At 35.2% G+C, this 27,825-nt stretch overlaps 1 protein-coding gene across 4 annotated transcripts in view; it reads left to right on the top strand.

The window, feature by feature from the left end:
• ATP9B (ATPase phospholipid transporting 9B (putative)) overlaps positions 1-27,464 on the top strand; it is a 164,968-nt gene extending 137,504 nt beyond the window's left edge. For 3 of the 4 annotated variants that reach the window (XM_084282524.1, XM_084282526.1, XM_084282527.1), the window contains 15 exons: positions 6,148-6,309; positions 7,787-7,879; positions 9,039-9,122; positions 9,691-9,861; positions 11,863-11,961; positions 14,578-14,667; positions 15,156-15,300; positions 15,627-15,691; positions 16,122-16,277; positions 16,421-16,485; positions 17,848-17,956; positions 21,269-21,326; positions 22,009-22,212; positions 24,713-24,745; positions 25,459-27,464. In XM_084282524.1, coding sequence (XP_084138650.1) covers positions 6,148-6,309; positions 7,787-7,879; positions 9,039-9,122; positions 9,691-9,861; positions 11,863-11,961; positions 14,578-14,667; positions 15,156-15,300; positions 15,627-15,691; positions 16,122-16,277; positions 16,421-16,485; positions 17,848-17,956; positions 21,269-21,326; positions 22,009-22,212; positions 24,713-24,745; positions 25,459-25,595 — 1,671 coding nt within the window. In that variant the 3' untranslated portion in view covers positions 25,596-27,464. The remainder of the gene's footprint in view (positions 1-6,147; positions 6,310-7,786; positions 7,880-9,038; positions 9,123-9,690; positions 9,862-11,862; positions 11,962-14,577; positions 14,668-15,155; positions 15,301-15,626; positions 15,692-16,121; positions 16,278-16,420; positions 16,486-17,847; positions 17,957-21,268; positions 21,327-22,008; positions 22,213-24,712; positions 24,746-25,458) is intronic. The other variant, XM_084282525.1, reaches the window with a different exon arrangement.
• Positions 27,465-27,825: the final 361 nt, after the last annotated feature.

Raw genomic sequence — 27,825 nt, 5'->3', positions numbered from 1 at the left:
TGTTTCCCAATCACCAAAGTACCATTTTAAAAGCATTTTTTATTGAATAAAGTGCTTTGAATATTGCACCCTGGAGCTTTATTTAGGGAAATGATTCAATTGATGTTTTCTGTTTAACCTCAACACTGACCTATCACAACATATTTGGTTAATAAGCAACATTATCATTTAATAGACTTAACCAGTTTTATACATTGTGCTTTCTCAACATTACAACTCTATTCTCTTAGATTTTGTTTATGGAACTCGCTTGATTGCAGTCTTTTGAAAGAAGATGTGATTTGTTCAGTTGTCTTTTTGCATTATGTAACGTTGCATGTTATCACCATAGCATATAAAGAGCAGAGAACAATGTGTAAGTATAAACTGATCTTCCCTGTAGAAGAGTACAAGAAGCAGTTCAGTAATATATTGACACGTAATACAGTTAATGAAATTACTTGAGGAATTCATTTGAAATTCTTCACACGTGCATGTGTGCATCCATATACAGATAATACAACCAAAAGAAAGTCTGCACATTTAGAAGTAGGTACATTCATCATAAAAGATGTATTTATCTATCGTTAGAGTAACCTGAGATAAGTAACTGGTTTTGTATTCATAATGTGAACCTTACTTATGCCAGGCTCTTTGTTTCTTATGATAAGTGATCAATATTTCATTTTCTCTGAAAGAGTGGAAAGTTTCATTTGTCTGTCACTTGTCCTCTGCAGATGTAGCATAGCAAACAATAAACATTCATCGAGAAGTTGCTTAAAAAAAAATAAAAACATGTTTTACTCAGCCATGATAGCTGTGGGTTCATCTCATCTGTAGAAAGTCAGCTACCCTAATGTAATGAACAATCATAAAAGGGTATAAGCTAAGTAGGTAAAGCAACGGAGTTCAAAGGTCACAGACCCAAGCAATTCAGGGGCATGCTATGAACAGGAGCCTTTGAAGACCTTTGCTCCTCTCTGGTCAGAAAAGATTGATCAGTCACGATTTTTAATGACTGCGTACTCTCATAAACCAGCTATTTATTGGTTATGCTTTGTCCTGCACTGTTATATTCTCAAGCATTTCTAATTCCAGGATTTCAAGTATTTAAATACTACTTTAAAGTGTGGTCAGTTACTTAATTCCAACGTTTCTGTCCAAAGACAACAGTTTCTAAAATTAATTACAATGATACACAGCCAATCATTTAAAAACAGACAGGGAAATGATATGCCCTTAGTGAAGCAGCTTTTGTGTTTACAAGAGTGAAGCTGTAATGTATGAGACATGTTGTATTGTTTAATTCATTTTATTGTGTGTGCTTATTGAAGCAAGACTAATTGTGTTGTTTTGTCAATGTATTGTGAAAAGCAAATCACTCAGTAGCATAAAACCATCACTTTCATGACCTTCGAGACCCACAAAGAATAACTACTTCATAGCTTGTCTTGAATATCGATTGGCAGTTTTTTCACATATCAAGCTGTATTTTAAGTTAATAATTTTATTTAATTTTGAAGGTTCTTGATGAAAAGGGATTGACTGCAAATTTCCTTTACCAAATCATTGTTCATAAGTATAAACAAAGCGGTGCTCATTGGAAACATTAATGTTGTTGAACAATCCTAACAGAAACTGTTCAGAACATTCAGGCAGTAGGGGAAAAAAAAAAGCTCCCATCTTCTTCCCTGTTACCATACCAATAGTCGTAACCTCAATATACCATATGTATAACCTGTGTGTCCTCTGTGTCCTTACATGGGAACCAGGTGTTATAAATGGCTCAGGATTCAAATTAGGATTAAATAAAAAAATAGGATTTATTAAAAGAATATAAAGGAATAGAGGTAAGCAAACAGCGCAGGTTTTGAAAGTAAATCCGATTGTCTGATATTAAGATGCTATTAATTTGCTCTGAAATAAATGAAGGTTGTTTACATGAGAATTCTTTAAGCAGCGAAACTGTCTTAAGAAATTTCCACACATAGTTCTTCACTCTTAGCCTACAAACTGCTCGTTCCTAAATGTCAAAGGCTTCAAAGCCTTTATTTATATGGTCAATTTTTCACCTAAATGGTCAGGGGCATTTTTTTGGTCTTAGGCCAAGCAGTAACGGCCTTTTAGGATGAAACTAGTAAGTGAAGGTCTTCAGAATTCAGTAGGATATCTCATAGCTCACTTTGTGGATGTATGACCCTGTGTGCTCAAAGATGAGGCAAGTTTCATTTTTTCAAATGACTATATCATCAACCATGTTTTTGTTTTTCATCAACCATGACTTCTTCCTGCCATCAGGGTCCCAAGGTGACAAGTAACTGGAGGTCATTATCTTTCCCACAGAGCAAAAGGATTCCATGTCGCAATTCACAAAATCACAGAATTGTAGAGGTTGGAAGGGACCTCAAGAGATCATCAGGTCCAAACCCCCTGCCAAAGCAGGTTACCTAGAGTAGATTGCCCAGGTAGGCATCCAAACAGGCCTTGAATATCTAGGAGATTCCACAGCCTCCCTGGGTAGCCTGTTACAGTGCTCTGTCACCCTCAGCATGAAGAAGTTCTTTCGCATGTTGGTGTGGAACTTCCTGTGACCCATTTTGTGGCCATTGCCCCTTGTCCTGTCCCCACAAACCACTGAAAAGAGGTTGGCCAAATCCTTCTGTCTCCCACACAAGGTATTTATAAACATTAATAAGATCCCCCCTCAGTCTTCTTTTCTCCAGGCTGAACAGACCCAGGTCTCTCAGCCTTTCCTCATATGGAAGATGCTCCAGGCCCCATATCATCTTTGTGGCCCTCCGCTGGACTCTTTCCAGGAGATCCCTGTCTTGTTTGTACTGAGGAGCCCAGAAATGGACACAGTACTCCAGGTGAGGCCTGACCAGAGCAGAGTAGAGGGGGAAAATTTTATTCCCCTAAATAAAAATTAGTGAGACATTTGGGTGATACCTGGTATTTCATACTAATCCGGAGGAAGATGGGGCAGATGTTAACCTGACAAGGAGTGAGAGTCCCCACCCTTGTGCAAGTCTTTTACCCTTATGGGGAAAGGTGAATTCACCTGAAGGAGAATTCACAGAATATCTTGGAGTTGGGCTGAGTAAGGGGCAGACCTGTACCTAATGATTGCATGGCCTAACGTCATTTAACACCACTTCAGAGAGAATAAAACTTATTTTATTTGTAAGGGAGTCACTTAACTCTTTCATCCTTGAGGTTGAAAATAAATAAGGGTATGTCCGTTCCTTTAAATGCTTTCTGTGGACAATCCTTCATCTTGCACATCAGTGTTTATTTTGGCTGTTGAATTGTGTGGTTAGATACCTCTAGCTTTTTCTGCCATGTAGTTATTTTCACTGAGATTATTAAATGGAAGACTAATGGGCTAATAGAATTTCCTGTAAAAGAGATTTTTTTTTTCCTTAAAAATAAAAAATAATGTTGGAAGCAGTTGAAAAATTGTCATTTAAAATTGGTTTATGATAAAATCAAATATTCCAAAACCTTTGTGGAGTATTAGTTTACATGTTTCCTAAAATGTTTTTTTGTTTAAAATTGTTGATTAGTATTTGGTTTTGGTTAAAGTCAGTCTAATTGTCTAATCAAATATGAAGTTCTGAATCTTCAACAGGAATATGGTTTTTTGTTCTCTGCTTAATATGGAGTTTACAAAATTCCTAACTAGTCATTTTCTTGTCTTTAATAAGCAATTAGGTTTCATCACTGATGAAATACGTAACTGCATCCTTGTCACTTAACAACCTTGTATGCTTAACGGAACTTTCTCGAAATTACTTAAGATATATATAAACTGATTTATTTTTTTTTTAGTTCAGTAAATGAATGTTTCTAAACAAATGGGATGATTGTCCCCACGCCATTGAATATGGGGACATATTCAATTCAGTGCAGGGCTGCCAACAAGGTCTGCAACAACAGTGCTTCTGAAGTTTCCCCTCTTTGTGCCCCACTTCAGATGCACATGTTCCTCAGACAGCTGAGTTAGATAAACCATTATGCTCAGAGAAGCTACTTCCACCTCCTGGGCTAGTACTGCCATAAAATTAAACACATTTGCTTGTGGGTATCTTGGCTGAGCAAATGCTGCTTTGCCCATTAATTGGTAGAGTTTCCTTTTGAAGTCTTGGAATTTTACTTTGAGTGGCAATTTTTGCTATCATAATTGAAGAGTTTAGTACTGGGGTTGTGAACTATGGCAGCTCTTAGGGGCTGGTGGCCTCTAGTGGAGAGAGACTACTGACGGGGAATGAGAACTGAGCAGTGATGGTAACATCTGAAAGTTCTGGAGTAAGAAACACCAAACAAGATGTTTCTCAGTAGCTTTTGTCAGATCTGTCCCATTTCCATTCCATAATGCAAATATTTACTACCTTCACTACTAATGTTACTTTCAGCTTACTCAGAGGTGGGTAACTGTTGTTACTAGCTGGACCAAGGAGGAAGACAAATAGCAAGTGAGAAACAATAGAAGCTCTCTTTGACTCTCCCTGTGTTACCCATCCCAGGAACACTACATGGTTAATGGGATGAGGCACAGACCTGTGTCTCAGTAATGGGGGAACCAGTGTAATTCTGTCACCTGGGAAACTGATTTGTATAGAAAAGAAACTTAGTGATCAGCCAGACAAGACCCACAGAGTATTCAAATAAGTCCCTACCTTGGATTCAGGATACTTGATGCATTTCTTCTGTCTGTGTTAGGAAATTAAGGGTTATCAGCAAATATATATTTATCATTAGAATAGATTTTTATTTTTTTTTTAAAGCAAAATGATAGCATATCCAGAGAAGTTTTTTATGCTTCCCCAACCTTTGATTGTTTTATCTGACTATATCCAATATGTAAAGTGCTGTAGAAGCCACAGCTGCTGCATTCACATGCCATTCTAAGGGTTCTAGATGTTTTTACACTGGGTTAAAAGACCATTTTAATGTAACGTCAGAAACATTAAAGAGAATGGAATATATCTGTAGAGGGGAAACCTCAAAAGAGAGTGTTAATCTAAGAATCCTTTTTCTGAACTCTGTACAGCCAGTGATTCAGTATATACTTATTTGTGCAGATTTGTAATTTATATTTTAATGCCATCTGTGAAATACATTTTTTAGTAGTTGTATGTTATAAAGGCTGCAGATATTTAATGGTATGGTTTGGTTGTGTTGTTTAGGGTACTGTTACAGTATGGCTGCTCTGGTATAATGACAGGAGTCAAACTTCGTGTGTTACTCTCAAGTTTGCTCAGTTGCCTTTTAGGCAACTACTTGATTCCTGAGTCTTCTTGACCATTTCTGCTATGGTATTTGCACTGCTATGGTATATGCACTTTTTAAAAAAAATAAGTAGTTGTGTGTAGGCCAGGTATAAGAATCCAAAATGACTGTGCTGTAAAATGCTAGTTCAAATTGTTGGTGAAGCCAAGCATAAGCAAAATAATAAACAGATGTGAGTCACCAAATATAGAACACTTAAGTCCTAGCTGCAGAGGGACACAAATGAGATGATAGGGTATTAGGAGAAAGATGCAATTTACAGGTCAGAATGTAATAGTAACCTTTCACTGTGAAAATTGAAAATTAACCTTGGGAGTATTGGATCACTTACAGCTTATGTGGTACTTTTATTGAAGAAGAAAAATCTCTAAAAAGACTTCCTGTGATTTGGGGATTTTAAAATGCTGCTATTTAAAGTGTGTTCTTTTCTCTTTATTTAACTGCATCTCAATGCATTTTCATTTGCTGGTGCCTACACAGACAACACTACGAGGATTTCTTGGGAGTTCATACAACTTTTTTTTTCCCCCATAGTTTAAATTTTCATTAGAAGCTACTTAGTAATTATTTACTCAATTTGTATGAAATTCTTAGTGGGCATTAGTCATCATGTCAGTTGAACTTACCTGAGTTTTTTCCTGCTTGTGTGCCTTTTATCACACTGCTCAATTTTAATTTTTGTAAGCTTTCAGAAGTAAAACATTATTTTGATGTACTAAGATTTTGTACTGTATACCGTTGTTTTTTCTATGAGAGGGTTGAAATCCTTGGAACAGCTTAAACATTTACTCTACTGACAGTTCTTTGTCTTTAGCCTAATCTATACAATGCAATTGACCTCTCACATTTAAATGTGTCTTCTTTTGTCTTCTTTAGGTAGCTCTGGTGCAGTGGACAGAGAGTGTCGGTCTTACACTAGTTAACAGGGATTTGACCTCAATGCAATTGAAGACCCCTGGTGGACACATTCTGACATACTATATTCTGCAGATTTTCCCCTTCACTTCTGAGAGCAAGCGCATGGGAATCATAGTTCGGGTAATTTGCAGGGGGGTGTTAATTTTAATTTTTCAAAAGCTATTTTTACTGAACATTTATTTTGATATTTCTTAATAGAAACTTGATGCTTCAAGGAATGTATTACACTGGACTTTCAAATGGAAAGTAGACACTTGGTACAGGTACACACTAGAAAAGCAATTGTATAAAATTCAGGCCAACCTGATGTTGCAGCAAGGTTTATAAAGGACAAACTCTTCTTTCACATGCAACACGTTAGTTTCAGTACTTCATGCTTAGGCTCTGATGTTGCAAGTTTTGACCCTTCATTTTTAATTTTCATCTTACAAAGTGTGTTGCGTGTTCAAGGGATAAACAAGTGGAACAAGTTTCTTGCAATAGTAGTTTGCATCTTTCTATTCTGTATCACTACTGATACTGCTTTTTCAGGCATGCATGCACACAGCAAAACGCTGCAAGGTCTCAGACGTACCAGGTATATGCCTTACTTTATATGCTTATATACCACATATATATCTGTTAGATGTCTAGATGGGAACATAATAATGATTGTTAAAACTTCAACTGCAAGAAAGCCACCACGCCATGCAAAGGAAGGTTTAAACCTCTGCTAATGTTAAGCCGTGCATACTGTGTACTTCTGTCCTGATTAAAATCAGATACTGTAACAGAACAGCTTCAGATAACGTGGTTATATGGTTAGATCAGTACTAAGTCCTAATCAAATAGGTGTTGAACTCATCCTATTCCATATTTGTAAGCGGATAACAAACCAGGCATGCCATCAGCCTTAGGCAGAGGTACTTCAGATAGGGTAAGTGCATGCTCAGATCTGGAGAGATCTTGGCAAGGCATTTCATTAAGTGAGGTTGGCATTATGAGCCTGCTTAACAGTGTGTTAGAGATGTTCAGAGATATTTTATGAAGCTTGTAGACCAGAGGAATCCATTATTTCTGCAACAGACCATATATCACCAAACTCCTGATTTATGTAATATCTGCCTTGATTGTGGATTGTTTGAATATTCAATGAATGTTTCATCATTAAAACATCTGTTAAATTCATTACAGTGTTATTTGTTAATTTCTAATTACTCAGATATTTCAAAGATACAGAGCAAACTTTCTGTTTCAATTTAAATAACAAATGCCACAAAAAAAAAAAAAAAAAAAAGTAGTTAGGGTGGGCATAGCAGTGATACTTTAAAATTTGTAAAGGACAAGTATTTTAGGGATGCTGGGAACCTGCTATATTGACTTCAGTTAGAACTGATCCCTTTACATGGGAAAGTAGGGAATGTGCATCTATGGAATTGGGAATCATTGAAAATATTAACATAAAATAATAAAACTTATGAAACCATTTGCAAGGTACTTCATTTTTATTCATAAATGACAATCCATTGAATATTTCAAAAAACAATTAGGTTATTTGTAGGCAAGTTTTGACTGTATAAGCAGATTTTTTTTTTCTATTTCTTCTGTAAAATTTTAGGATGAATCTTCAGGAGATATTACATTTTATATGAAGGGTGCAGATGTTGCAATGTCCACTATTGTACAGTACAATGATTGGTTAGAAGAAGAGGTAAGAAATAAAGTCAACATTTACTTCAAAAAAAATAATAAAAATTCTTTAAATGTCAAATTGAAATATTAAATGCTATTGGAATAGTTTTAAAGGAGATCCCGAGCCAGTGTGGCAATGGCTTTTCTAGTTCAGTTACATATACTCTGAATGGGTTTTTAGGATTTAGAATTCTTTCCAATTCTTGTATAGCACACAGAAAAAAAAACAAAGATAGTAGTCACAGAAGAACACATTCTTATTTAAACAAGATTTTTTTTCATTGACAGGTTTCATGTAAAACCTAATTACATCTGAGTATTATGTTATAAATCTGTTTATCCTGTAATAACCTTTTATCAAATTCTACAGTGAAGTATGATTATGAGTTAAAGTTTAATACGGGATATAGAGAAATTGAAATAGCTTTTTATCATATTTATTATATTTAATATAAAATACGGAGCAAATTTCAAAACTGATTAGTATTTTTCACTGTTTGGTTCTAGTAGGTGGCGGCAATCATCTTATTTTGACCTGACATATAGACAATATGTTAATACAATGATTACACCATGTATGTTCATAATGATATTGGCAATATGAATCAATATGTGCTGCAGGGCAGTTTGATTTATTCAGGGACATGAATAAATTAAACTCCCTGAAGACCTAGCGAAATGTCATAAAAATTACTTTTGGCGATAATGATGCACAATTAATTGTAAAATACTTGTTTAATTTATTTAGCTTTTATGAGGTCAAATCAATAAGTGTTTTGTTCTATACAGCCTTGTTTTTCATTAAGATATGCTATTCCACGGCTATTTTTAATGTGTAGACCTTTTTTTGACAAGAGGTACGTTTCTCTGAAAAATATATATATATATTTAGTGTTAAAAATAGGTTTAATGTGCTTTTAAAATAGTTTTAATTTACTTTTAGACTTCAGCCTACAAGAGTTTTTCTTTAAGCTTGAAGAGAAAGTCTTAATTGGCTTGCCAATAGTATACTACTTTGGGAAAACTGAAGTGAAAGTGTTTTTGTGACTTCTCCAAACTAATCTACAGTTTAAAGAAACAAACTGTTATGCTACAGACATTCCCTGCTAGTATATGGTATGAAATGTGTGCATACACTTAAATATTTCCATTATTATTCTATGTTTTGGTCCATTTAGTGTGGTAATATGGCTCGAGAAGGACTGCGTACTCTGGTTGTTGCCAAAAAATCACTGACTGAGGAACAGTATCAAGATTTTGAGGTATGAAGGGATAGAATCATCTATATTATTCACGTTGCTCTTGTGTTTTGCTTTATGTATTTACTTCAAGGGGAACATAATCTTTTTTACTCTGTTAATAAGGTAAAAAAGACAACTCATATTGAAAATACTGATAGTTGAGGTATGACAGACTATTACAGATCTTACCATTCATTATTGATTGTTCTGCAGGTATGCACAGAATACTGTATAAATTTAAGTGACTGGATTGTATTTTCCCAGAGGATAGCATAATGTTAATTCCGTAGCTTTAGTCTGACCAATAGCTTTAGTCTGACCAAAAAACCTACTTGTTCTCAAAGATGAGAGCAGTTTCCGCTTAGATGTTGAGATGCCTAATTTATAGAAGGTCTTCAGAAGGCTCTCTTGGGTTTACCTGTCAGAAAAAATGCGTATAAGATTAGGTGCAAATCCACTCTTTTAATTTTGTTCTTTATTGAAGATATTTAAATGCAACTTTTTATTATAACTGATAGGCCAAATGCTTACTTTTTTTTTTTTTTTAAGTCACAGCCAAGTCTAAGTAGTTTTGTGTTTGTGCAAACAGAGTCGATATAACCAAGCAAAGTTAAGCATACATGATAGAAACTTGAAAGTTGCTGCTGTTGTAGAGAGTTTGGAGCGAGAAATGGAATTGCTGTGTCTCACTGGAGTAGAAGATCAATTGCAAGCAGATGTTAGACCAACTCTAGAGATGCTAAGAAACGCTGGAATAAAGGTAGTGAACGCATACTGTTGTGACACACAATCTATCATTTATTAATGTTTGTGGATTATTTTTTTTTTTCCTTTTACAAGACACCGTTTATAGTTGTCTACATTAAGGTTCATTCAATAAGAAATATGTGAAGTCCTAAGTGCATTCTGGACATGATCTAGCAGAAACAAGTAGGCACTGTGTTCGAAGATCCCTTGCAAACCACAGGTTTCATTAATCTTAAACTTTTATAGGAAAAAATGCCAATGTATGTCCCTGTCATTTATCCTCTGTTTGCCTACAGTAAACTGTCCTAGCTGAAATTTATACTAAATCAGTTTGGGCCAATATTCTTATGATAATGTTTTCAGGCTTGTCACTCACAAAAAGTTTCAGCCAAGTTCAAAAGGTGAACTGTTTGAACTACAGAAGAGCCCAGACTCTTCTCAGAGGCACCTACTGAAAGCACAAGAGGCAATGGACACAAATTGAAATACAGAAGTTCCACTTGAATGAAAGAAGCAACCTTTATACTATAAGGGTGATCAAACATTGGAGCAGGTTTCTCAGAGAGTTTGTGGAGTCTCCATACTTGGAGAAGTTCAAAACTGCCTTGACGTAGTCCTGAGCAGCCCGCTATAGTTGACTCTTCTTTGAGCAGGGAAGTCAGAGTAGGTAGTCTCCAGAGGTGCCTTCCCAAATAGGCTATTTTGTGATTCTTTTTTTGTTGTTTGGTTGTTTTTTTAGTTAATCGCAGCTTCCCAAAGGCTCTCAGTTGAATTTGCTGGCAGCACAGTGTTGTGCAATCGGAGAAATACATATTTGGATTAAAGCCTTGTGATCACATCACATTTCTTTAGTACAGTGCAACTAGTGCAAAGTACTTGTATGTAGTACTTCATGTACATTATTTTCTTATTTACTGTTGATACTTTTTCCATATGTGGTCCGTTCTAACTGTTAAGAGATATCTGGATCAGTATGTCCTGCTACGAATAGGCGTAGTGTGACAGTTTTTAGGGTTTCTTATCAATGGAGTTCTAGGATTTCAGATGATGGAAATTGTTCTGACTTTAATCACAGCCCACATTATAGTAGACTGGGAACACAACAGTAACTATAGATAAGTCATAAAATTATAGATTACGCGATTACTGATGGGAAAGCAGTAATGAGGGTTTTGTGAAGTCACAGACCATTTTTGTTAGTGTCCATATTGATCTTACCTGAGACATACGGGAACAGAGGTAGACAGAAGCTTATGGTTTAATAAAATTGCAACTATTAACTTAGTAACTATTTGGTAATAACTTCTGCAACTTAGGTCATTCATTCTTCCTTGTTTTTTTCTATTTGGTATAGGGCTAATGTTATTTCATACAGGCATCCTTCAGTCTTGTTGGTGTTATGGGGTTGAGGAAGAGAGCTGTTTCATTTTAAGAACAGATGGATCATCAGCCTTATTCCCACTTTAAGGAATGCATTCATCCCAGTTCATTGTGGTCAGTGGGCAGGATTTCTTCAGAGTATTGGGTCTGTAGCTTTTCCTCCAGGATATGCCATCCAACAGTTTGGCTGCTACTTGGTAAATTCTTACTAGGATCACAAACTGTTGTCACATCGTTTTGCTGAGCGGCCTCAGTAGTTATTTCTCTTGTACTTGGGTCTGTATCCTCTGCTTTTTGATCAAGGTAGTATTAGGGCCATAGGGAAGGTCTTTTATGCCTGTTCAACTGCCAGTGGGTTGCCACAAAGTTTCCCCTTGTCTTCGCGTAAATTGAGATGTAGACTCTTGTGATAGGGAAAGAAGAATGAAAGATTCTTAAAGATGAACCTTTTCTTTGTGTGTTACTGCAGTAAAAACTGCTCGTTATTTTTTGTTAAAAGTATGTATATCTGTATATATTCCATGGCAATCTGATTTTATGGAGTACTAGAAAAAGGTTGGAGAAAATTTTCATTCAGATATGGACAACAGATATGTTAATGTCTGTCAGAATTAACTCTTACATTATTTTGCAGATATGGATGTTAACAGGAGATAAACTGGAGACAGCAACTTGCATCGCAAAAAGTTCTCACCTAGTGTCTAGGACTCAGGATATTCACATTTTCAGACCTGTAAGTATAGGTCCGACTTTTTTGTTGGATTCATCAAAAGACAACTAATACCAATTTTGTTTTGTTTGAATACTAGTTGGCTACTTGTTATAAAATAGATGAGTTACTGTAGAGAGCGTCATAGCAACAGTCAAGTAGAGTATTACTCAAGTAGAGTATTACTTAAGCTAGGTTGTCATTCAAGGATTTTAGAATTACAGAGCATTGCTTCTGTTTAAGGGTGGTTGTTTTTAGATTTGTTCATATGCTACAGAAATGTTTGTGGGCATGTTTAGGCAAGTCAGGTTTTACGTGCATTTTTCACTCTTAACTTACACAATGGATATAGTAAGGCATGTCTAAATAATGATAAAGAGAGGTCCATGTGAGGTATTGAGCCAGTAGGAAAGAGTTTCTAGGAACTTAGGCAATCTGAATATGGTTCTAGCTTGTTCTAACATTTCTGCTAATAGCATTCCTTAGACTCAAGCAGACTTAGTCCTGAATTAAACTCTGATGCCAAAGTCCCCTGTATAGACACAGTTCAGATGAAAATCAAAAAAATCTATTTTGATTTTTCCAATAAAACATGTACATTTTTTTAATATACTGATTAAGATAATTGTTAGAAAAGTAAATGGAATATTTTTCTATACATATCAGTTATATTTAAATAGTATCAACTCCACTCAGCTCAAACAAAAATAAAGATTTTCCAGACTTTTTCCAGACTTTTTGATGCTGTGTGATCAGACATATGTCTGTGTTTGTTCTAAATGAACCACTTGCACCTACAAAAATAATTATATGAATATAATTTACATGTAAATGTAGTTTCCTATGAAGCATCAGAATGGCAAATTAAGCCCTGCAGACTATTTGCAATTAAATTATTAATGCTTCTGATAAAACTTCAGATCAATTTTTGTTGACCTTTCCATGTTGTAACATTACAAATTGTCTTCCTGAACATAATCTATTTAGTTTGAGTCAGATTTTTATTTTCATTACCTTGACTAGTAATAAGAGATAAACATAAAACTGCGTTAACTGAGAATACACAAAGTTTTAAATTAGTTAGAAAATAGATTCATACAACAGTATTTCTGTGGCTATATTTGCTGCAAAGAATGAACTCCTGGATTAATGTAAGAAAATACCTAGTACTTTAACGCTTCTATTTTGCTTATAAATTAGTGAATAAATAACTTACTAGTTTGGCTTCCCAAAAAGATGCATTTTGTTTTTCTTGATGTCTTGTTCTTAACATTCTCAACCTGTTAATTTTATAATGAAATTAATTGATATATTGTTTACATATATATATGTGTGTGTGTGTGTATATATATATATATATATATATATATATATCTCATATATAGAGAGTTTACAAAGAAAAAATACCTCTGCTAGGTGAAGGTAGAACAGAGTGGACAGTTAGTGTTCCTCAGTGTGTGCCAAGTGCTGACATCTTATAATCTCTGCAATGCAGAAAGATTATTGTGGACCAATGCAATCCTTGGTTCCTAACCGTTGGCAGAATAGGAGTTTTCTATTTATGTGTTTCATTGTGGGAAAGGAGGGGAAAAAATCTGAATTGTGATATGAGTATGGGTTATTCTGTTTACAAGTGCATTTTAACATAACCCAAATTTTGCATGGTAGAGACTCTTCTCCAGAGGGATGAATGTCTTTGGGCTGTATGTTATTGTAGGAAGTAATGTGATTCGGACTCATATATATCAAAACTTCAGGCACAATGTTGACAGAGCCAAAATTAGAGGTATAATCAGAGTTGGTTTTATTCTCTGCTTGTAATTTTGGCCTACATGATAGCTCTAAAAGAAGCTGATGTATATTGAAGAAAAAAAAACACCTTTCTCTTCAAAATCTGTGTATAAATTAATTATGTTTTGTGTTCTAGTTCAAAACCTTCCAAAATCCATTTGGTAGCCTTTGAACTATTTGGTTTAGGGTTGGTGTGTTTTTTTTTGTTTTGTTTTGTTTCGTTTTCCCACATTTGACATCCGGGCCGCTCTGAAACAATAGTTATGTAAATTATAAAAAAAAAAACAAAAAAAAAAAAAAAAAGATGTAATTCTTCTGTATTTTGTCACTTGGTCCTGTTTGCGTACTTGTGCAAGATTCAAAGTGATTAGTGCTAGTAAGCACATTTTTCTGTGTCTCTTGAACTCTGTTTACTTATCCAAACTGAAAGAACTACTAATATGAACATCTTGCATTATTCCAAGAATATATTTTGCTGGTTAATAAAGTCTTTTTTTCTGACTTGGGGACTATTTTTTCCTCTGACTCAGCCAAGATGGAAAGACTAGGGTCAGATTGAATTTAAGATATTTAAATTGTATTAATTCATTAGTATTTCTGCCCTAGTCTACTTTTTATGAGGAACCAATTAGTCTGACTACACAGATTTTCTTTGTCTGAGGATTGATTTTTCACTCCATAGAGATTCAAGACTTAAAGTCACATCCCATTGGTACCATTGGCAATGCAGTACCTATTGGTACTGCATTAGAATAAAACATTTGTTGAAAAACTAAAGCTTTGTTTTTTGTTGTTGTTGTTTTTTGTTTTGTTTTTTCCTTTAAAAATCTTGAGTGATTTTTATTAAAGGTTGCTACTCGAGGGGAGGCTCACTTAGAACTAAATGCCTTTAGGAGGAAGCATGACTGTGCCTTGGTGATATCTGGGGACTCACTTGAGGTAAGAGTTTGGTTGCTGTCAAGTTGTATTTATACTTTATGAACTAAGTTCATACAAACTATTTTTATAAAGCTTTTGTAACTATTTTTATGAAGTATCAGTGGCTTCATGCTCTTAAACTTTCTTCCAATATTTAACCATATCATAAGTTATCCTTAGAGTTACTACTGTTTTTCGTTCAATAGTAAAAAGAGCATGTATGTTCAAATTTTGTTGGTTCTCTGGACTCCTGTATAGTAATAGAATGAGATTTGTATATTGCATGCTGTAGTACTGTCTCTTTTGTTAACTCTAAAATGCATTAGCTGTCCAAATGAAAGAGAATGTCAGTTTAAAATAATAGAATGCAGTCAAGGGACAGTGGCTTTTGCTCCCAGAGGGCTGTTGTTTAAGCAGAACCTCGTAAAAGAAGTCTTCATACTGTGTTTGTGTTGGAGTACATGTATTATTTAATCTTAAAAATAAATGTGAGTGTATTTTTCTCTTAGGTTTGTCTGAAATACTATGAGCATGAGTTTGTAGAGTTGGCTTGCCAGTGTCCTGCTGTAGTGTGCTGTCGATGTTCTCCCACTCAAAAAGCCCATATCGTGAAACTGTTACAGCATCACACTGGAAAACGCACCTGTGCAATAGGTAACTGTTGACACTATCTTCCATTGCAGTAGCTAAAATCTGTAGTAAACTTACACAGTAGGTGGCACCATTGAGAAACAAAACCAAAGAGATTTCTTTATCAACAGCCAGGTATTTACACAGTTGTAGCAGAAAATGTCATTCCGTGAGAAAGGTGTGTTTTTTTTCCTTACTCCACAGGAAAAAGTCTTGATTGCTGAAGTTATTAATCATAATCCATAGATTAACTGTAAGAATTTAAAGATATATTAGGAGATTCCTAAAATACTTTAAGGCCAGGAGAGTAAAACCTCTGAAGTGCTGAATACTGCAGTGACATTTTCCAGGTGATGGAGGAAATGATGTCAGCATGATCCAAGCAGCCGACTGTGGAATTGGAATTGAAGGCAAGGTAATGTTACCAGGTCAATTCTCAAATATGACATGATTCTTAAACAACATTAAATCGAATATTTCAAATTGAAGTCTGCTATAAGATGATAAAAAAATGCTCAGTCTTTGAAATAATACTTTCTCTGCTTCTGTGTTCTCTGCTTTATCTTTTTAAATATAAAGAGCAAGAAAAGCAGAAAACACTAGTTATTTCTGTGTATATATGTATTTACCTGAAAGATGCAAGATAGGCAGTTAAACGTACTTGTTACTGCCACTGCATTTTTTTAAAATGCGCACCAAAAAACTGTCCTTTGTGTCATGCTGTAGAGTTGATTTCTGAAGCGGTAGTAAATTTGACTTGTGAAATTAATTGTAATTTAGAATTTTAAAATTTGAAACATATGTTCTACAGTGGGTTTCATATTTGTAACCTTTTTTTGTTCTAGGAGGGAAAACAAGCTTCCTTAGCAGCTGACTTTTCTATCACACAATTTAAACACATAGGAAGGCTGCTGATGGTACATGGCCGAAATAGTTACAAAAGATCAGCAGCACTTGGTCAATTTGTCATGCACCGAGGCCTTATTATTTCAACTATGCAGGTATTTAAAACTTTGTTTTCAGAATAGTTAAACGCAGTCCTTGAAAAGTCACAAAACCTTAAGCAGTAATGTGTTTTTTTTCTTTATTGTAATGTTTCATATACAGAATTATGTTAAATATATGTAATTGTTGTCTTTTGTAGGCTGTATTTTCATCAGTCTTCTATTTTGCATCTGTTCCCTTGTACCAAGGATTCCTAATGGTAGGGTAAGTTCAAATCAACAGTTGTGGTATATGTTAATAATTACAAACACTTGTTAAGTAACATCATGTAGTTGGTGGCTGGACCATTTTTAATACATTTATCATTGGTATGCTAACGACACCTGGAATGAGCCTACAAATGAACACTCAACTAGGTTGGATACGCACTTATATCCACTACATGACTGGGGAGATTCTCTGAAGAGGGCAATCTGCCATTGCCTTAAAAGAAGAAAAACATATAGTTTTTTTGACATACAGGGTGAAAATGATAGAGGAAATCTCACAAACCAGTTTTAGCTGTTACACAAATTGCTATAGAAGTCTCAGTGAGAATCACAGATTCATCTGTTAAAAAATGGAGCTGAAGCTACTGACCGAAATTTCCTCTGAAAGTGCACCAAGTCCACTACATAGATTTCCATTCTGGATCATGCATGCAGAATATGAAGTACCCTTGTCTTGTTGCAAAAGCTGCTTTAGAAATATAGCTCCCCCAAGTTATTCAGCTGAGGTATATGGACATATTCACATTTCTCACTGTTCTCTGCCCCTCCTGTCCTAAGAGCTTCTTTCTATACTTGTTTTAGTTCATTTAAACAGTAGTAACTCAAATTGTAGCCAAATAAAGGTCTGATTTCACCAGGCACCGCAGAAGGAAACAGTAAACCTCTCCAAAATGCTTGTAAATAGTTCTGCTAACCCCTATGAAAATATATACCATGTGGTCTATAGGTATACAACTGGCACTTGCATACTAAAATCTAAAGCCACTTTCTGAGCTGGTGAGACTTCCATTAATTCTCTTATCTTTACTGTAATGTCAGGGACACAGCACTTGTTTTTTTTCTTCATTTTTCATCCTCTGTGGATGAGTTTCAATGCCAGCTCTTTTAACTGGTTGTCAAAATGCAAATACATAGTAAATATGGTAGTAGACAATACATTTGGGTGATATATGTGGACAAAAGACATCTGGTTATTATTTCTAGATAAATAATGTGTCTATAACTTCTCACAAATGGCAGTTCTCAGAAGCCTAAGACTAGGTTGCATTTGGACAATAGAATCATAGAATCATTCAGGTTGGAAAAGACTTCTTAAGATCATCTAGTCCAACTTTTAACCTAGTACTGAAGTCCACCACTAAACCATGCTACTCAGTTACAAATCTGTATGTTTCTTGAAGACCACCTCCAGGGATGGTGACTCAACCATCCTTTGTAAAGCTGCATTAGTAAGTTTCTTCAGTACTGGGTAGGATAACCAGTTTAACTTCATTTACATTAAAAGAGTGATTGAACTCAATAGATTAATTTAAAATCGTGATACAAAAATGTCAGTTTGTGCTTTCCTTTTATATAGGTATGCAACCATATATACCATGTTTCCAGTCTTCTCTTTAGTATTGGATCAGGATGTGAAGCCAGAAATGGCATTGCTGTATCCAGAACTTTATAAGGATCTCACAAAGGTATGAATGTTCTCAGTGCTCACGTGTGAATAACCGTTGAAATCTCAGGTGTGGAAAAACTCTAAATTCTTACGGAGAGAAAGAAGGTAAACTGTACTTTGAAACTGCTCAGGACGTGTAGATGCACAGACTAGCTTTTTGTTTAACTTAAATGACAGTTCCTGGCAATGATGAATCACTGGCTTTGGAGAACATGGAGAAACTGGGTTTGCATTATATTCAGACAGATAGACGATGATGAGGAGCAATTATGGATAAGTAGTACAGGAAGTTATGTACTTTACTAATACTACATTTGACTTCACCATTATAAGGCAATCTTACTGTGAGCGTTTATTATCATAGAAACATAGAATGGTTTGGGTTGGAAGGAATCTTAAAGATCATCTGGTTCCACACTGCCTTAGTGGTGACACTGAGGAGCGTACCTATTTCTGCACATTACTTCTGAAATTCTGGACTCTACACGCAAATCTCAACTAAGGCTATTCAGCTAACATTACTGAAATATGTGTTGATGTGGACTAGAACTGTATTCCTAGGAATTGGTTTCTTCTCTGAGATGTGCTAATGGTCAAAAGGCTTTTAGGATTTTAAGGTTAAGATGTGTTGGCATAACTCATGGACAGATTCTTCCTCTGTTGCAAGAACAAGAGAAAATTAGCAAGGTTCAGGGACAGGTGTGGACACATACCATGGAGAAAACAGTGATTCAACATTCCTGTTACTGTGGCTCCTACAGATGCTGGAATAGCAGATGAACACTTGAAAGGAAGTACAATTTTTTTCCTTTGGAAAAGGGGAAACATAACCTCCATTGTTAAAAGGGAAAAAAGGAAGACATGGGGAACTACAGGGCAGTCACTATGTACCCACCAAGGTCATAGGTCCTGTTTTATCCTTAGGCTCACAGAGAACAGATAGGTGGCATCCAACAGATTGGTGACAGCCGACATGGTGTCACTAAGGGCAAATCATGCCTGATAAATCTAATGGCCTTCTACAATGGGGTTACAGCCTTGGTGGATAAGGTAAGTGCAACTGGCGTCATGTAGCTGGATTTGTGCAAAGTATTTGACACTGTCCTGCAAAACATCCTCGTCTCCAAATGGAAAAGAGATGGATTTGATGAATAAGGAATTGGCTGGGTGGTCATTCTCAGAGTTGAAGTCAATGGCTAGTGTCCAGGGGTAGAGATAGTGACAAGTGGTGTCCCTCAGGGGGGGTCTCTGTTGGGTCCAGAAGTATTTAACATCTTCGTTGGTGACATGGACAATGGCATTGAGTGCACACTCAGCAAGTTTGCAGGCAACACCAAGCCACATGGTACAGCTGACATACTGCAGGGAGGGAATGCCATCCAGAGAGACCTTGGCAGGCTTGAGAGGTGGGCCTGTGTGAAGCTCATGAAGTTTAACAAGGCCAAGTGCAAGGTCCTGCACCTGGGTCAGGTTGTTCCCAAGCATGAATACAGGCTGGGCTATGAGTGGATTGAGAGCAGCCCATTAGAGAGGGACATGGGGATACTGGTGGATGAAAAGCTCAACATGAGCTAGCTATGTGCACTTGTATCCCAGAAAGACAATTGTATCCTGGGCTGCATCTAAAGAAGTGTGGCCAGCAAGTTGAGGGATTTGATTCTCCCTCTCTACTCTGCTCTCATGAGACCCCACCTGGCGTACTGTGTTCAGCTCTGGGGCCCTCACCACAAGAGAGACATGGACCTAGTAGAGTGAATCCAGAGGAAGGCCTTGAAGATGATCAGAAGGCTGGAGCACCTCTGCTATGAAGACAGTCTGAGGGAGTTGGGGTTGTTCAGTCTGGAGAAGAGAAGGCTCCAGGGAAACCTTATAGCAGCCTTCAAATACTTAGAGGGGACCAACAAGAAATATGGGGAACGACTCTTTGTCAGGGGGTGTAGTGATAGCACAAGGGGTAATGGTTTTAAATTAAATGTGCTAAAAGAGGGTAGATTTAGATTAGATGAATAAATTCTTCACTCAGAGAGCGATGAGGCATGGGAACAGGTTTCCCAGAGTAGTTGAGAATGTCCCTGCCCTGGAAGTGTTTAAGGCCAGGTTGGATGGGGCTTTGAGCAACCTCATCTAGTGGAAGGTGTCCGTGCACATGGTGGGCATAGGGGGGCAGAGGAGCTAGATGATGGTCTTTAAGGTTCCTTCAACTCAACCCATTCTATGATAAGAAAGTAAGTAAGAGGGCTCCTCACTTTCATCTGAAAATTATTCGGTGCCTGTTGTGCTAGAGGCTCAGGAGTGATTTACTCCCTTCTAGTTCATAAAGTTAAATCAGAACTCAAGCTTATTTTTATTTTAGAAATCTTGCTAATTGGGAGCTATGGTCTAAAGTGGAATCAGGGTCCAGTACTCAAAGGAAAATGAGTAGGGACTCATAGGAAAAACAAAATCTAGTATTTCTTGTTGCTTGTACTAGAATTTTTTCCTGTATGTTAGTCTGTCTCCAACATTCTAGATTGTATACAGATTTATGAAAATGCCTTCAGCACCTTCCAATGAACTCTGTGTTTACAAGAAAATGTTTTAGCCTCTACTGAAATAATTGAATGAGTTAATTCATCCGTTTCTACAGCAGTGAAACACATACATTTCCCTGTAAAGTGCTGATTCTTGCCTATTCTAGTGACCACACTTTTGTGGTAAAAGTCCAACTTCTTATCCTTTTAACTTTGTAGTTCTAACATATTTCATCAGTATTCTCACAGAATGCAACTCTTCAGCACATACAGCATTTATTGTTTGATGCATGTGATTCAAACTATAGCATTTAATATCACAAGATCAAAAATATATTTGGTAATCTTTGCTTAAATAATACTTAAAATAGTCATGTTTTTTCCATGACTGCAAATAGTTTATCCAACATTTTGAAGTGACTAGTAGTAACTTTACCTTTTGTATGGGGTTTAGGTCAGTAGGCACAGAATTCTCTTTTTCTTGAAGCATACTTTTGAAATAACATAAAAGCCTTAAAAAAACAATTATTTCACTGTAATTATTCTTCTGAAAACAAGCCATAGCATTGCAAACTAAGGTGTATATTTGCTATTTAAAACCTTAACTGTCCTGCTCCTTGATTTTGACTTTGTGCAGTTTCCATATGCTTTTGCAATGAAGTAACATAAGTATAAGTAGAAGCTTTTTAGCTTATATCTCTTCAAAGACTGCTTATTATACTTGCAAAATGTCTCTGTAGCGCTGAACTATTAAGATATATGAAATTAGTAGATTTTTTTTTTAAGTAGTGTTTACCTGTCCTCTCACTTGTTTCCCTTAGGGGAGATCTTTGTCATTTAAGACCTTCCTCATCTGGGTTTTAATCAGTATTTACCAAGGTAGGAGAGCGTCATGACTTTACTGAACTGAGAAATTTTTGTCTGCTATTAACAGTATTGTTTTTCAGAAGCAGATTGAATTCCCAAAGCTTAACATTTCATCAGCAGTTATATATATTGCTTTCTGTTTATCTCGTAAATCGATATTCCTGTAGCGTGCCAGGACCATTCAAAACATGGCATAGATTGGTATTTGTATTGATGCATGTCACCTAAAAAAGGACATGGTTTTAATTAAATGCTAATCCAGAAAAATTTTAACGAGTGCTTATCACATTGCATATACTTACACAGTAGTTTTCTTTCATGGAATGACAGAAGTACTGTTGAAGAAATCTGAATTATGTAATCAGTTAAAAGTAATTACACTTTCAACAATCTCTCATTTATAGCACTAGACAAAATGAGGTTAATTAACAGTTCATCAGATATATTGCTCTGAAAGGTGTTTAATTTTCTAACAGTTTTATTTCTTTACTGCTTTACTTTTGTTTGTTTTATTTCACATGCACAAAGTACAGTAAAACACTTCTCTTTTTATAAAGATTAATCTTGTTACCTTATTGAAAAAAATGTTAAGAAACTTTTGTAATAGGCAATAAAATGTTCGGTGTGCATTTGTAAAAGATGGTACACTGAAATTTCATTGTGGACTTTTGTTAACTTTGTGTGCCTTTCCCAGGTGGTATTCTGATGTATGGAGCCCTGCTGCTTTTTGAATCTGAATTTGTACACGTCGTTGCCATTTCCTTCACTGCCCTAATCTTGACAGAGCTCTTGATGGTTGCACTGACCATACGAACATGGCACTGGTTAATGGTGGTGGCTGAATTCCTCAGTCTTGGCTGCTATGTGGCCTCTCTTGCATTTCTAAATGAATACTTTGGTGAGTAATTTTAGAAGTATTTTAGCAAATAACTGTGCTTTGTAGCATACCGTTTGTAATGTTTTTTTCTCAATTTTTTACACTTTGTAAAATAGAGCATTCTCCGCAGAAAATATGAGTTGAAATTGAACTTCATGTTGATTTAAAATATTCTTTTACCCTGTTCTCATAGAAGCTGACAATTTTTTTCCTGTTATTATGATTTATCTGCATGATAAAATTTACTGGAACCACACATGCTTTTCACCTGCTTGATTTGATCTTCCAGTGACAATCTAAACTTCTCAACTTAAATTAACTTCAAGATTTGCGCTATTGAAATGGATATGATTTGATAAAATCAGTATCTTTCACCAAATCGGTGAATTACTTTTTATCTCATTAGATATAACTGAAGAGCTGAAGTATTTCTAAACCAGAGAGTGAGGTAGAAGGTTTTTAAGATATACTATATAAGAATCATCACGTTTCCTAATTATATTAAGCTTACTTTGTTTTAAATTGCTGTATACCATACTATGTCTTGTTCTATGTCTAGTTCCATACTATTCTAGTTCTATGTCTATACCATACTATGTCTAGTTCTAATTATTCATAATTCACAAGTTGAAAGGAGAGGATGCAAATCTTCACAGTCAAGGATCTGAGCATCAAAATAGTACATATTTCTTTTTATATCAAATTACATTTCAGTAAAAAAAAAATAAAATACTATCTCTTAGTGTGGTTTTACAGATGTAACTTACAGAAATATATGTGACGTTTTTGATTATACCTCACAAGGACTAGAATCCAGCTCCACCTTCCTGTTTTTCAGGAGCTATTGAGTAAGAAGTTCCCTTCTTCACTTGTTACTTCCTATATCAGAATTAGATGTGTTATATGGTAGTTTCCGGTATTCTGATTTCACTCTCTTATGTCCAAGGTGTTTAACACTAGAGTAGTGTAGTTACATTATGTAGTTACTTTTTAATGAGTGAATGCTTTGCTGCCTGTCTCAACTGTTCTGTTCACTTCCCAGATTTATCAAAAGTCAAATTTTAATGAACAAGCAATCTTGCTGCACTTGATACTTGTATTATACACTATTTTAGGTTTTCCAGAATACCTTTTTCTTTTCTCTGACACTAGTACACAGACTCTTTAATAGAGATTACTGGGTTGGTTCCCGAGTTTCTCCAGCTAGATGGTAAATGAATGAGCAAGAATGTGTACAGGTACAAGCTCTTTGTTCCGAACTTACAGGAACTTCATAAAGCAGGAGTTGCTGCTTCACCTTTTTAAGTTCTCTGTAGTGGTGGCAGCCAGTCCTTCAATCCTTTGTTGGTATTTTTCATTGAGAAACACCTTTAAGGTGGTGTTCATAGATGTTTCTGAAAAAAAAAAAAAAAAATAGGTGGTTTGTTTCGTGTAAACTCTGTTGTACAGGGGAGTACTTTACTACCTCTGTGTTTGCTAGTCAAGTGTAAACAAATTAGTAAATAAATGGTTGTATGGCTTCCTGTAGCCTGTGGTCTTAATTTTTGTATGTTTCATCTTCACTGATGAATATTTTAGGGGTACAGAAAAAGCTGCAATTTCATGAGCTTTCCTAGAGATGTGCATTATTCATGGGTTAACCTGAAAAAATGCATTTCAATGTCAGAAGCAGTCACTTCTGCTTAGCACTTTTCCTCTTACTTAATCCATCAGATTATAACTGGGGGAGAGAGCATCTCTTTTGGTTCATAAAGTGTAGTATAAACCTAAGTGATGGTTTATAGTACAGGGTAAAGAATAATGTGTCTGGGAAAACAATCCAGTTGACTCTACAGGCAAATAAACTGCTTCTTTCAATAATGTTATTTATAACAATCACCTGCTTGCAAAGGAATGATATCATGAGTATGACTGGGTACTCAACTTAGGAAAACAAAAATATTTGATACTGCTCTGCAATTCTCCTTCATAGAATTAAATCAGTTTTTAGGTTTCTGAGTAAATCACATGCAATGGTTTCATCAGACATGTCTCTATGATGTGTTACATTGACATTTAGTATGCCTAAGCAGGTTAAAACTATCTACAAAGTTTATGCGTTGGAATCTACATATACAAAGTATTTTTAAATGACTATAGTTGGAGCAGTAAAGCATTTCTTTTGCTGCACCTTTCTGAAGAGAACTTTTGTTCACATCTAAAACAGTTCTAATCACCTTGCTTATAAAGTAGATTGTACTTTGAAGTTTAATCAAGCAAAATAAGAAACTGCCTAGCTACTTACAGCATCAAAACATATCCAAATAATCTATTTTCAAAATGTTTTGTATTAATTTCTGTTTAAAATCTTTCAGTTGTCGTATGAAAATCAGTAATATTACAGTTAATGCCACTAATATCTTTTTCATTTCCTTTTTTGTAGCTAATCTTTTGTCTGTTTTTTGTTTTCTCTTTTTCATGTAAATTTCATATTTTCTGGAAATCTATCCTTTCATTTTCATTCTCCCCCTTTGTGAAACAGGTATAGGCAGAGTGTCTTTTGGAGCTTTCTTAGGTAGGTGAAGTTTAACTTTTCTTGAAGATTTCTTGGTTTTGGGGGTTGGTCTCAGATCTTTCCATGATTCTAGAGTACAACTTAACCATTGCAAACTATAGTCAAAAACTTCAGTAGCGAGTGTAGTGTGTCACCATTCTTGTTAATGTTTGTCACAGAAAACTTTTGACTGCCACATCTACTTGTGGCAATATAACTACATTGCTTTCTCTCTATAATTTTGGGCTATAAGTTAATCTCTAAAGTTTTAAGAATCATTTGGTCTAGTTGTTGTGTCTGTCTCAGGAAAAAAAAAAAAAAAAAAAAAAAGGAATAAAGGATCCAAAAAAATATACAACCAGGACTGGTTGGGAACTTGTATAAATATTTCATAGCAGCAGAAAAATAAGGATAAGGTGGCTTAACTTTTTCATATGAGAAAGTCTTGCTATTAAACTGAGATCCCCTAAAATTACCTTGTTCTGCAAAACAGTGTAAGGAGCATAAAGGAACTCGTCAGCTCCTATTTAAAGAAAATAGTTGGCAAAAATGAAATGTTGAGGTTAACTGTCTCTGTGTTGTTTTGTTGCTTTGTATTTATTTATTTATTTTGCCTGGTTTTAAACAATAGCATAAGCAAACAATTAAGAGAGTTTTATTGACTTTGCTCTATGAAAGTTCCAGCTTCCATGTTATCAGCTGCCATTATTTATTTTCCCTGTTTATTTCTGCAGATGTTGCCTTTATCACAACTGTGACCTTCCTGTGGAAAGTGTCAGCAATCACTGTTGTAAGCTGTCTTCCACTTTACATTCTCAAGTACTTGAAGCGCAAATTTTCTCCTCCAAGTTACTCCAAGCTTACCTCGTAAAAGTAATTATATTCCTATGGTTTTTCACTCACGCCAGTCTGCAAATCGCACATTCACTGTGCTTTAGTGTCTATGGATTTATGTTGGACTAAATAAGTTAAAAAATAAAAATCAAAAGTGATCAAGTGAACAGAGCACAAAAAGAAAAGGAAACATATGACAGGTACATAACACAGAAGTACACTAACAAGACTATCATAAATAAACTAAATTTTCCTTATATTGTTTTATTTCAGTTTCAATTGCTCATTGTAAAATAAAACTAAATTACATTTGATTTGACAATGCTTCTGAATGATTTCATTGCTACTGTAAAGGATTTTTTCCTGCTGTATTAATCTTCTGCAAGTTGAATTGAAAGCTTCAATGATTACATAACTTCCTAGTTCAAGTCTTTTCCTTTAATGTTTATGTATGGAAAAGTTCATTCATTCATACTTACTACAACAAACCTAATACCTGTAAATGTCGTCTTTATTAGCAGCTGAATTTTATTTGTCATCAAGCATTGATTAATATGCACTATTTGAATTATGTACAGGTGTCTGCATAGCACAGTATTATTTTAGGAGCTGTTGTCCTTTTCTGTACTCTTGAGTTCTGGCACCAGTAAGCATTACAGATCAGTGATGTTGACAGCAGTTCTTTAAATGCACATTAAAGCCAGGTTGCACAAAAGCAGTTTAAAAAATTAAATGATACATTCTGTACATAATTCCACAGTACCTGTTGATCTGTACAGATGTCAAAGACATAGCTGCTCAGTAAATATGTTTTAAAATTCTTATTCATTTTGTATTTGTAAAACTGCAAATAGTGTTAAAGTACATTTCTATATATGAGAAGTCCAGTAAACCTTGTATTAGCTAATATATTTAAATTGCCTTGTAATCTGTTTACTTAGGTTACTCAGGTAAAATGAAATAAGATGAACACATGAGCATTGTGATAGGAAAATCTGTCATCTTCCAAGTTGTAAATGTTACGTTTTTATAACTCAGTTTGGGTGCAAACATGTTAAAAGAAAAAAAATCAAAAGGTTTCGCATGTTGTGAACTGTCAGAGTTGTGTATCTTTGCTGAGTTATGACATTTTACAGCAGTTGAAGATTTGTTCCAGAAACTCATATGCTCTAATCTGATACAGTCCAAAGGGTCCAAATCTTGTGTGCTGTGCTGGAAAGTAGGTTATATTATTTCAGTTTCCCATGGTGATATAATCTTGCTTTCTCAAGAAGTACATATAACAAATTCAGCATAGTCTATTAATTAGAGGAGAAGATCAGTATGATTACCCATGCTTTATTAATTTAAAAAAAAAAAAAAAAACAACAATGTGGATGTTATTTTTATGTTGAACTTTATGCCTTTACAACATTAATCCTTGTCTAGTATCTTATAACTTCTCCCTTATGCGGTTATAATATTAGATGAGTGATATTTAAGTGATAAATCTACTTCCTGGGAGAGCAGGGGAAATTGCTGCAGAGCTATTTGGACTATAATCCACTCCAGTGATTTTGTTTTGAAAGTTTTTCTTACTAGTTATTTCTCTGCTTTTTTTTTTTTTAATTTTTATTCCTCATTATAAAAGCAATAAAGCCTAATTTCTACTAAATGTTATTAATGGTATATGTATTGAATGAAACTACTGAAGTAGCATTTCTTTTAATTAACGCAACATTGCGGAGTATTCTGCTCTGTGTCCATCTGTAAACTCGCTTCTGTAAAAACCCCCACCAGGTGTCACTGTTCTGGCATACTAGCAGAAGCTTTTCTTCCTGTTATGTGGCTTTGGCAAGGTCTCCTGGTTTATGTTTTTAGTTTAGTCCTGATACCTTTTTTGTTGCTGATTTGGTTTCGTTTTCTGTTTTTCCTCGGTAAGTGGTAATTATTTTGAACCAATTAAGAAAAGTTAATGTGTGCCATTCTGAGACATGATGATGTTTTTTTTCAGACTGTCTTATGCATTGTGAGTCCCAAACCATACAAGTTAGATATAGTAGGTAAGCAAAAACTTGGAGGCCTTCATCACATATTTGATATTAGAAAATATGAAAAATCAGAAATTAAACTAGGAATATGGAAGTGATAATATTACCTTGACACAACCATATGAGATACCGCTGTATCCATGTGTGTGGAATTTAGTGTACATATGTTAATCCTCAGCATTAAAACTGTGAGGTTAGTGTACCAGCAAATGTATAGATTCTACACGTATATGCGTG

Source organism: Netta rufina (assembly GCF_964035555.1).
Source record: "Netta rufina genome assembly, chromosome: 2".
Taxonomy (NCBI): Eukaryota; Metazoa; Chordata; class Aves; order Anseriformes; family Anatidae; genus Netta; species Netta rufina.
Note: the sequence above shows the minus strand (reverse complement) of the source record. Positions and strands in the feature narration are given on the sequence as shown.